We start from the raw sequence: 12,251 nt of genomic DNA, 5'->3' as shown, positions 1-12,251 counted from the left end.
GTGTCGTAAGAGGTGATCAGGGTTGGCGTCAGGAAGGGCATCCGGCCATAAAATATATGTATATATATATATATATATATATATATGTATATATATATATATATATATGTATATATATATATATATGTATATATATATATATATATATATATATATATATATATATATATATATATATATATATATATATATATATATATATATATATATATATATATATATATATATATATATATATATATATATATCACCATAACAGGTGTGTTTGTACCTGCAAGTTGCCTGCTATCTCCACATGTGGGTGGGTTTCAGGAGGTGAAACAGAGACCAGATCTCAAAGTGTGGGTGTGTGTGTGTGTGTGTGTGTGTGTGTGTGTGTGTGTGTGTGTGTGTGTGTGTGTGTGTGTGTACGTGCACGCGCGCGCGTGCATATGTGTGTGTGTGTGTGTGTATTTTCATAAAGCAAAACGTATTCTCTCTGCTAACTCCGCGATCACTCTCTCTTTGTCCCATCCTTGCTCTACCCCCTCCCAATACAGTGCGGTATCTTCCTTCCACACCCCTCTCACTCTCCCCTCCCCCCCTGACTCTGGATGTATCTGGACCGTGGTTATGTCTGGATGGTGGTTATCTTCATACATGTCTGGATGGTGGTTACGTCTGGGCGGTGTTTGTCTCTGGACACATCCGATGGGTGTTTGTCTCCGGACACGTCCGGGCGGTGTTTGTCTCTGGACGGTGTTTATCTCCAGACGTGTCCTGGCGTTTGTTTCCAGATGGTGTTTGTCTCCAGACGTGTCCAGGTGGTGTTTGTCTCCAAACGTGTCTGTGCGGGAGTTTGTTTCTGGATGTGTTCAGGCGTTGTTTGTCTCAAGACAGCTTAGCTCCGGACACGTCCGGGTGGTGTTTGTCTCCGGACATGTCCGGGTGGTGATTGTCTCTGGGCCGTGTTTATAGTGTAACCGGTAGAAAATGTATTTCAGACATTATTTTGTTTACATCTTCACTGTTATTCTATGCAGAAGCATTTTGATGAGACATTATGAATCACTCTCCCTCCCTCTTCTCCCCTCCCCCCACCCCCTGCATATTCTCTCTTTCCCCCTCCACCTCCTCACTTTCCTCTTCCTCTCTCCCCCCTCTTTTTCCCCCCTCTCAATATTCCCATCAGCAAAGCGATGGGTGGTATTTGCTCATATTTAATAAACAAGAGCAAGAATTGCTTTGCAATTCATGTCCCCTACCTATCCCAATGAATGTTTGAGAGATTAAAATTAATTTGCGTTTAACGCAAACTCGAGATCCCAGAACCAAAATGAAGAAGAAGAAGAAATGCTCCAACAAACAGTGTTTGGGTCTATTCGGCAATTTTTATTTCCTGATATCTTTCGTGGATGAGACACCAAAAAATACAACTGGCATAACAAACCAGATATAACAACCTGTTTGCTTGAACACAAACTCGAACTGATACCTGAACCAAAATGAAGAAGAAGAAGAAACTCTCCTTCCCACCCTGTTTCTTTCGTTTCGACACTTTGCCCATTTCATATTAAAATAACCCGATGTGCATACATGAAGCAAAAACATGTGTACGGCTTATTTACATCCATAATACATCGTGATTATGTTCGTGGGATTATTCCAATTGCACTTGGCCATGGACTAACACCCGGGCATAAGACCTGAGGCCTGCTGATTTGTGCTGCTTCATGCAATGGTGGAGCATGATTTTATTAGTGTGGAGTCAGGGCAGCTGTCTATCCAATGGGTGTAAAGCAGTCAGTGGAGTCAGGGCAGCTGAATATTGACCCATGTATTATATGTGATATTTTCTAAGTCTATAAATGGCATAACTCTGTGAAAAATTGATGAAACGCCCTGAAACTCGAAATTTGTTCTATAACTTGTCAAAATAAAGCCATGTACCAAGTTTCAGTTGAATATGTTAAAGGGTGTGGGAAAAAAATTCTGAAAAACCACAGGTGGGACAGGACGGACAGATAGACGAACAGACCGAGAGCAAAGTTGTGGTCCCCTCCGGTGAAAATGGTAGGGGACTAATAACATTCCTGTGCTGATCCCTGAGGAACTCCATTACTTACATCCTCCAAGCCACATAACCTCTGATTCACAGACACTCTTTCCTTGCAATCACTAATCCAGTTTCCAATCCAGTTAGTTACTCTGGTAGCCACTCCGCAAGCCCTCGCCTTAGCTAACAACCTCCTCTGTACTGGTACCTTGTCAAATGCCTTCTGAAAGTATAGATGTACTGTTGTGGACCCGGGTGTCGGCGGCGAGCACGACCGCTAGGTGGAGCAGTAGAGTCGGCTCCGCCGAACACCCGGAATCTAGATCGTGCTTCTCGGAGAACTTCGAGAAGGCACGGGTCCCTTACAGGACCGTGAATCGCCAATAATTTGGCCGTGTGGAATAGGGTTAATTGCCAATTTCAATATACCTAAGTATCCACGTGGCAAAGCTACCGGGAAATTCACATCCTCGACGGAGCTCAAGCGGAACGAGCTGTTGGCGTGCTCGAACCGTGCGTAACCTGAGCGGATGGTTACCGAGGTCCGTCGGTCCAAATGCACAATTTGCCGCTTCCCAATTTCTCAACACGCACCGTGCTAAGCCAATGAAAGAAACACAAAAACGAGCTGAAACATTCAACAAAATGGATATTCATTTACAATAGGCAGGGAGGGGAACACCGAAGAGCAGAGTTAAACCGACTATCGAGAAGAAATGCAAATAATGTACAAGGCACTTAAACAATTGCTACTTATAGACTGGGCCCAGAGACACAAACACACGCACCCAAAAGAAATTATGGCCGCGGCCTTTATTCGGCCCTTCAGCTCGGGAGGGAAGGCGAGCTGAGGGCAAGAGCCTACACTTGTACCTGCCCGCCTCGTGTGGTCTGGTCGAGCTTGTCCGGTGGCGGGACTCGAACCCACCGCCTCAACGCAGCACCAAGCACCAGGGACAAGGGACAGAATGACGGACGCCAGCCAGCACTAAGGCGGACGAGGTGGGAGACGACGAGGCGACAGGCGCTCAAGGCCGGAAAAACTTCCACGGATCAGACGACACCAGGCGAGGCAGACCCAACCAGCCAGACAGAACGCCCCGATCACTCTTCCTCTCCCGAGGTGGGAGGGATTTCTTCCCTGGCCACTCGCCTCCTGATTAGACGAAGGGCACGCCTTGCCCTCGTGGGTGGAGTCGGCTCTGGAGCGAGGGGTCCCACCCACGTCCGCAGCCAGAAACACGTGCGCTATGGCGTCGGTGAGCGAGGCGACGGTGCCGTTGGTGTTGTTGTTGTTGTAAGTGTAAAAATCCTATCTATAAAATAACTCCGCAGCGCATGCACACTTAATTCCCATTAGACATAAGGGAAAGGGAGCTATCTATCCACATTTACTTATCGAAATAACTGAGCTATGGGGACCTGAATGCTGAGTGCAGTAAGCTTCCAAATTCGCAGCAATACTACATCCACTGTGCATTGTATACAATGTGATTATGCTCACACCAGGAGGGGAGGGAAGTAACACCATGAGAAAATAGTGAAGAAATAAAATCTATTACAAATGGAGCACCAAGAGTATTGAACATAATGTGTTTGGTGGATCAATATGTTAGAATTTGTGGGAAGAATATTTATGTGATAAGTGGAACCATTGATCAAAGATTCATAAACCCCCAGGATATCATTGGATTGTCTCGTGAGGGGAAAGCACAGCCTCTGTTGAACACCAAGCCTCAAGAAAAAGGTGTCTCGTTCATTTTGCAGTTGAAGCTAAAATGCTGACATAATCCCTGGGTTTTGACATAATGATGGCAGATCATTCTCAATAACCAAATCTACCACCCTTGATATTAACTCAGCCTGGGAATTCTTCCACAGAAACCTGCTCTTTCTTATGCACAGATACATCCCATTTCATGTTCAGTTATCCTACCCTTCTTGCCACCCATGGTACACTGAATCTAGTGATGAGGCGGTTGCTCTGAAACAACTTACTTTCTCTTCCTGGAAAGCAAACCCAACTGAAGCCAATGTAAAAATCATTCCACAAAGCCCAAAACAAGTGTGTCCACTCTCAGGTGAGCCAGAATACATCTATCCAACCTCATGATAAAGCATGCAAACTTGTCTCTATCCTCTCAAACCTGGTGGTTCCTTGTTAAGTCTGTCTGTGGTTTATGCTCCGCCTCCATTTTCTCCCTCACTTCAAATGGCACCACAGCCGACTCCGCTCGTGAGGAGGCCCAATGTTTCAATTCTGTGTTTGCTTCCAAATCTGGTGTCCCCAAACCTTCACTCTCTGCACCATCCCTACGCAGACATGCATAGCTGCTCCTGAACTCTGTGTGTTTTGTACCTGTGAAGGTGGTGAAGTTTCTGGCAACCCTCAACTCTGCTTCTGCAACTGGAACCGACGGCATCACCTCACGTGTCCTAAAAACCTGCTCTGCTGCTCTTGTGCTTCCTCTCTCTACCCTTTTCACCCTGTTGTTTTACCATGTCATCTTCCACCTGCTTGGAAATTGGCAAACATCACAGTATGACATTAAAATGATGCAAAAACGGATCCACTTAACTACAGACCTGAGGTCATGGATTCCATCATCGCAATTGTCATAAAATAATTCCTTTTCTCCAACAGCCTCATCTCAGACTATCAATTCAGATTCGGACCTGGTCACTCTACCTTGCACATGCTGCTTCCATTCTCCCAACAATGGATGGAGGCTCAATGTGAGACATGAGATCAGGGCCATCTCTTTAACCATACATCGAGCTTTTAGTACAGTCTGGCATCCTGCCTTACTCTCCAAACTCTTTTCCGATGGCATTCAAGGTCAACTCCACTCGTGGGTTACTGATTTCCTCCACTCTCGTGCCCAACTTGTGGCATTCAACGGAATATTTTATTCTCCTCTCCCTGTCAAGGCTGGAGTGCCTCCAGGCAGTGTTCTTATCCCAGTCCGATTCCTAATCTTCATCAACGATCTAGGCCTGGTGTTGGTTTAACGGTTTAGGTGCTTGGCTTAAGAACCTTGGGTCTTGAGTTTGAGCCCCCTGTCAGGTCGATGAATTAACACCAGGTAGGGTTTACTTAGCCTGTCATCCTTCTGAGGTTGGCAAAAATGAGTACCAGCATTTTGGTAACAGGGCATCGCATCAGCAGTACAGCCGTGCCCCGAGAAAATGATGTGGCCAAGCAGCCACAAGCTGCATACAAATAAATAAATCAATGATCTCTCTGACTCTCTGGAAAATTCTCTTCATCTATTTGCTGATGACTCCACCCTCTGGCATGACATCTCTCATCCTTCAAACAGATGGGCAGCAGCCTCTTCCCTCTCTTCAGACGTTGATAAAATCACAAGCTGGTCCAACACTTGGACTATGTGACAAATCAAACACTCTCACTGTCTCCCCGAAAGGAGCATCTGGCAAACCGTCCCATCAACTTTCTTGACAATCCTCTTGAAGAAGTTCAGACAATCATATTATTGGGTTTCACTATCAGCCATGATCTTTCTTGGGCAAACCACACTTCTAATTTGGCCTCCAAAGCCAGTCCCTGACTGGGTGTCTGTCCTCCGTCATGCAATATACTTCCTTGGCACACCTGAACTCTTATCCACATGCAAGGCCTTCATTCACAGCTTGATGGAGTACCACCCCCCCCCCCTCCTGGCTGGCGCCCCTGCCTCACACCTTGCTCAACTTGACCATGGAAATCAAGACCTTCAAGATCATTGCAATCTCCTGTGATGAAGTGGAGCTTATGGGCCTATCACCTTTTCATCCCAGAGAGGTCTGTGGTTGATTTGTCTTCTTCTGCCTCCTTTCTGATCTTGCACCCTCTGCTGTTTCCATTCTTTGTCCCCCCCCTACCCACCCTCCCCACAGGTTTATACAGGGGCATGTGGTCAACACCAGCAACCCTCTTCTGGTGAAACTCCCAAAATCCAGAATCACTGCTCACCTCCACTCATTTGTTCGTCTTTTTTTCCCCCATCTCTGGAACCAACGAACACATTCTCTTCAATCACATTCTTCCCTCCAAGTCATCAATACTTCTGTTCACCACCTCATCCCCCTTCCAAAACCATAGCCTTTTCTACCCCACCCCCTCCATAAACCCGCCCACCCCCTCCCAAGCTCAACTCTTTCCAAATTTGCAGTTGGCCTTCCTGAGAGTTTACTGTGTATGCATCTTGTCCATGACATCTGGCTTCCTCGTCCCCTCATCCTAACCCCACATCCATTATTTGTCCAAGCCTCCCTCTATTCTGTCCCTCAACCCTGCTCGTGTTGTGTTTCCCCCTCTCTTTCTATTGTTCCCTTTGTCCTGTTGTGTCCTGATCCATTCTGTATTCCAGCTCTTCCAAGAGCCTTGACTTTGTAATATTAATCGAAAGACCCACTTGTGCTCATTGATCTGAACACCGAAAAATCTTCCTATCACTCTAATTATTCCAACGCACATCTCAAACATGGGATGGAATGCACCAGAACCACACTTTGATCCTAATGTGTTGTATCTTTCCCCTTCATCAAAATATGATGCATTCCATCATCAGTATCATTCCATGGCTCCTCTTGTTCTCTCCTACCTTCCCCTACGATAATAAGCATCCACATTTCGTCCAACGAGACCCAGTTTATAATAATACATGTTCTCTCACAAGGAACTTCCATGCAAGAGACCATTACATCCATAAAAGCCTGTGCTATAATTGCCAAGCTATGGTTGTTTGTCTCTCCTCTATCCTTTTTAAATGCAGAGCATCGAGCAAGGAAGCGGCACTTACCAATTTTTTTAAGTCATTGGTACGACTCAGCCGAGGTTCAAACCACCCGGAGGCGCGGAGCAAACACACTAACCATTATGCCAGAGAATGTGGGTCTGCAGAACCTTCTCCTGTATTGTGGTTTTTGCTTTTTTGAGTTTCAAGAATAAACATTTTATCTAAAATATTTTGCTGAAACCAAACGTGTGTCTGTACTTCTTTTGAGATGCATCACTCTCTCATCATGTTTGAAATTGATTCCTGCCAGGACAACTGAATACCGAGGAATTTCGCATATTTGTTATCCTTGACTTTCATACTGAGGTTCAAAAACAGAATTGCAAAGCAGTGCCAGAGCAAGAAAAGAAAGCAACTGCCCTTTCAAAGTGATCACAAATCATTCTTTAAGGCAACCCATCACAATCAGGGTCACAAGTTGGCAATAGTAGTCTTTATTTAGTGTCAAAATATCCGCATTTGATGAACAGCGATGGATGTTCATTGATTTCTCAACTCATATTATCCCTGCAGGGATTTTCAAACATCTGTCTCAGAAACTTTTGACTCGTAAGACATGCCAACTAATTAATTGCAAACTGACATTTTCCCACTGCCTTTTAGTAGGTTTGCAAAGATGAGAGACATTTTGACATAATCTATGCTTTGGGGCTTCGTCTCTGTTTTGCATCTTCCTGGAGAAGCTAGTCTGGTTGCAATAAGAGTAGGTCAAAATGCAGGTGATCTCTGGACACAATGAGTGCACAGTAACTGGTGCCCTTTGACTCCATGTGCTTGCAGTGCTGGTGCTGGGAGGACGGGCTGTTTCATCGTCATCGATATCATGATGGACATGGCTGGGCGGGAAGGTCTCCTCGACATCTACAACTGTGTGTGTGAACTGCGCAGCCGACGTATCAACATGGTCCAGACAGAGGTGTGTTTTGTGCGCAAGTTGCTCAATACATCGAGGATGAAGGAGGAGGACTTATGGAAGAAATTGAGAGAGTTGCATAGAAAAACCATGACGTAATTGGGGTAATGAATGGAAAAGGTTAAGACTGTGGAACTTGCATCCTTTCTCATCTGAGCTGATTTCCAACTTACCTGTTAAAAAGCCTTCTCTGCATAATTGTTGATTGGACGAGCAGTTGAGAGCAACTGCCAGCTATGGCTTGTACACCGTTTCACGAAGGTTTGAAGAATGAGGTGGACATGAAAGCCTCAGAATGAAAAATAAATGTATGATTAGAAAGACATGTAAACACTATGCTCCTAATTCTCACCAATTTAAGCTAAAGTCGGAGGAACTCTACCATTCTTATCCAGTCTGGCCCAAATGTATCTCGATTTCCACAAGTGGGATCAAATATATAAACTGATTGATTAACAATGATGAGGATGGCCGAGTCGACAAGGCCTGCATGATAGCTGATGAGAGTGCCAGTTTTGATAAAAGTGTTTGTTGTTCTCATTTTGAGCACACGGCTCATGATACTCATGGAATCCCAGATTCCAAATCCATAAGCTGTGTTGATTCATCTATTGTGTAGTAATGTCCTTGTAATTAATGTAAGAGTACTGTAAATTGATGTCTCATCTTGGCCTTGAACTGTATGTCCAGTGTGTGTTAAAGCTCCTCCACGAGTCTTATATCACCAAAAAAGGCACCAAAATCTGGTCGTATGTTCCATTATTCTTTGTCTGATCTTTATGACTGTAGAGTCACCTGCGGTGAGACGCAGCTCTGCAGTTGCTCGTCCAATCAATTACACTATTGATCCATTTCTGTCGCACTTGAATGCCAGTTGCAATGTATGTGGGATTTCTCGGGTAAAGCTCCTTTGGTTGTACCCGTTATCATGGGTGAGAGACGTGATTGGCCCTGAAAATTCACAGCAGCATGCATTTATACAGAGCAACAGTGTTCATTTATCAGCAGGGACAGTCCACCGCAGTCGCATGCGTTTATCCTCAGGAGCAGTACGTGTTTATCCACGACGCGATGTTGGAGGCTTGCCTCTGTGGTGACACCGCCATCTCTGTGCATACCTTCCGTGCTGCATACCCCACCATTGTATGCACGGACCCGCAGAGTGGCTCTTCACAAGTAAAAGATGAGTTTCAGGTGTGTTTGCAGCATTTGCTTTGCATCTTGCTCATATATCAGAAGTTTTCATCCTTTGCATTGAGTGAACATTCGCATTGCTGGAGGTGTGCATGCTGTGCATTCTAATAAGTAGTGTTAGCAGAAATTGTATGATTATTCAGGGACAGGTATCCATGGTAATCCATGCCCCCTCCATGAAACCTTGGTATATCTAATGTGCCGTATATTGCTCAGAATTGAAATGAATCATGAAAAAAAAATTTCAACATGAACTGTGACAAACCGTCAGCCAACTTATTGCTCCTGGGATCAGGGAAATGTCCTTGTGTCTGTGCCTGGTCTCTCTTGTTTGAGTCTCTCTGCTATTTCTGCTGCTATTCAAATTGATGACTGGTCACTTATCAGGTGCAATGACTTGTCACCTGATAATGACTCCACATGAAGGTGCATTTGATTAATGTGACTGTTGTCGTCATGTTTCTCCTTGGTCTTTTGTTCAGCATAATAAAGATTTTACATTTGAAATTGTCTGCTTGACTGTCAGCTCGAGAGCCCTCTTGTGTTGAACATTCAGAATACTGAGAATATATCCAAGACTGATGTTGTTGTTATTGTTGTTATTATTATTATTATTATTATTTTGATTTATTAATATGTTGCATTTGGTAGAAAATAAGGAACACAATATTCCTGAAGCTTATTGAGCAATGAAATTTGAAGTAAACTTGCTCGGTGGGGTGTCTGCTCCTTGATGCAACATTTGGTAGCAACAGCATCAGATAGGAATCTTGGATTTGCATGTTTGTCCACGAAGTGTTCATGACATTTTTATTTATCCAACAGAGTTTCAAGTGTTCAATTTGACAGTTAAGAGCTGGACACAATTTCCTTTCCTTCTCAGACTCTCAACATGGTGACTCCGACATTGCGGTCAGAGGACTGCAGTATCGCCTTACTTCCTCGAAACCACGAGAAGAACCGATACCGAGACCTTCTACCACCCGATCGCTGCCTCCCCTTCCTTATTACGATCAATGGTGACAGCAGCAACTACATCAATGCTGCTCTGGTGGACGTAAGTCCAATAATGGGCACTGCTTTAAAAATCAATCTTTTCATAATTTGAGTGACAACTATTAACGGTTTTTTTAAATCTAATTTAATCAAATTATATTTCTGAATCTTTGTCGTGATTTTTTGGCTGGGTCACTCCAAAACTCAAAATAGGGATCTTGAACCTGCCTTTTTCTCATCTGGGTTTGATTCCCGACCTTACCATAAACTGTCAAACTAGTCGAGTGCTTCAAAGGCAGGGCGTTGAATTAATGAGGACTTCGGGGCTTTAAGTCGGGTCTCCTACCTGTTAGCAATTGCTGAAGACCTTTAAGATTCTTTGGTGTCTTTCGCAAAGTAGGTCATTGTGTGCCGACACTCAAAACAAATTCCAAATTCATGCTCCCTTCGACAGGAGCATTGCACCAGCGGCACAGCTATGCCCCAGAAATGATGCAACTTGAATCCAGGTGCTACATATGAATAAATGAATAAATATCGGGAAAGGTTCTTGAGTAAATCAAAAGAAGCAAAGCAAGTTCGAGTCCAACCAATTTATTTTTCAACCCTTGTATATGTCCTTCAGAGTTACAGACAACCATCCGCTTTTATCGTCACTCAACACCCCCTACCAAGCACCGTCAAGGACTTTTGGAGGCTGGTGTTTGATTACCATTGTACGTCAATCGTCATGCTCAACGAACTCGACCTCAGCAAGGTGGGTCTCCTCACTCTATGCACAATGATGTCGTTTCACCGCAACTGCCTGCTCAGGGCCATCGTGAGTGTGTTTGCACCAACTGGTGTGTGTGCAGTGGAACTAAATGCTTTCATTCTCCTGTGATGTGTCACCTTGACAATGTTTGCAGCTCCACTTTTTTTTTTTCTCCCTGCTGTTCCTGACGTGTTGTCTGTGGGTTCTTGGCAGGTGTCACGTCGTGAGCGTGATCGTCAATGTGGCTCGTTTGCTTTTAATTCCTGCACATCCTCATTTTATTTATTTACTCTGCGTGCTTCAAACTTCCAATAAAATCGTCGGCTTCATTAAAACTTGTAATGGGGTCAACATATTCGAGCTTTAATCCAATGTGGGGTTTGTAAGCAACTCTGAGTCTAACAGGAGACTGTTAGCAATCAGATGTGCAGCTGTTGCGTGGTAAGTAGCTTAGCCATTATTCCCGTTATCAACACACTGGTTGCCATCAGATTAGCTGGGGATGTATTGAGCATTTAGCCCTATACAGAGAACCCGCAAGTCTGCCTCTCCATAATGTTTCCTTTTGAAGCTGAACCTGACACCCAACTACCAACTCTTCCTCCCACTTATTCCATAAAAATTAATGAAATCGAGTAATCAAGTACCAATATTAACTTGGTATAGATTGTCATTTGCAAAGAGATCCACTGAAACAATTATGCTTTATTAACCAAGACCTATTCTGAATGTATCAAAGCCACCATCTCCTCATCGACTCATTGCCACGAAAAGCCACTGATAAGCTGGACCTGGATTCGGACCTGAATCAAAATCGAATCAATTCGTCCTTGTCAAACACCCAACGTGTCCACCCAATTTCGTCCGAAGCCGTCCATAACTTTATGAGATATCCTACTCACAGACAGACATACAGACAGACATACAGACCTGGGGTGAAAACATAACATCTATCCACCTTCGGTGGCAGAGGTAACAAACTGTTTGCAAACCTTCAAGTTCTGATTGGTTCTGACTTGCAGCGCATTATGTTATAAAATGAATACAAATCAACCAGTTATGGAACATTGTTGTGACAATTTGGGAATCATGCTTTTTGGAGCTTTTGTTTAATAAAATTAGTTTCCTTTTTAAAATCTGTTTAACTTGATACGATATACACAGAGCAATGTTGCAAGAGAGAAATAAGGATGTCAATTTGAAGTGTTATTTACTTCATTGAAAATACGATCGTGAGGTTAACTTCACGTCAAGTTTGAATGGATATTCTCAGGTGGAACTTTGCAAATTATCATCTCCGAATATTTTCACATACAGCACGTGGTGTGTGTGTGTGTGTGCACTTCATCATCACAGAATCATTACCATGAAAAGCCAAAACTGATGGTTGTACAAGATTATCTACACTTTTAGTTGATATTATTGGATCCGGATTAATTTTTCAAAAAATCTGCTCTTTTACTTTGGTCTGTCATGGCATTTTTTTTTTGTTAAAAAAAAAAAAACTTTAAATGTCATCCAATCACTCACTTCTCCCATGCAAAATGGTAACGCACC

The 12,251-nt window shown here is 43.8% G+C and overlaps 1 protein-coding gene across 6 annotated transcripts in view; it reads left to right on the top strand.

The window, feature by feature from the left end:
• LOC147020304 (receptor-type tyrosine-protein phosphatase kappa-like) overlaps positions 1 to 12,251 on the top strand; it is a 374,226-nt gene that overhangs the window by 301,590 nt on the left and 60,385 nt on the right. For 4 of the 6 annotated variants that reach the window (XM_085895598.1, XM_085895596.1, XM_085895597.1 and 1 more), the window contains 4 exons: positions 7,618 to 7,753; positions 8,795 to 8,944; positions 9,828 to 10,001; positions 10,566 to 10,697. In XM_085895598.1, the coding sequence (XP_085751724.1) occupies positions 7,618 to 7,753; positions 8,795 to 8,944; positions 9,828 to 10,001; positions 10,566 to 10,697 (592 nt within the window). Of the gene's footprint in view, positions 1 to 7,617; positions 7,754 to 8,794; positions 9,053 to 9,827; positions 10,002 to 10,565; positions 10,698 to 12,251 lie in introns of those variants that run through there. The other 2 variants (XM_085895595.1, XM_085895599.1) reach the window with 2 other exon arrangements.

The sequence above is a fragment of the Eptatretus burgeri genome, chromosome 9 (genome assembly GCF_056783735.1).
Source record: "Eptatretus burgeri isolate ZD-2024b chromosome 9, Ebu_testis_v1, whole genome shotgun sequence".
NCBI classification, from domain to species: Eukaryota; Metazoa; Chordata; class Myxini; order Myxiniformes; family Myxinidae; genus Eptatretus; species Eptatretus burgeri.
Note: the sequence above shows the minus strand (reverse complement) of the source record. Positions and strands in the feature narration are given on the sequence as shown.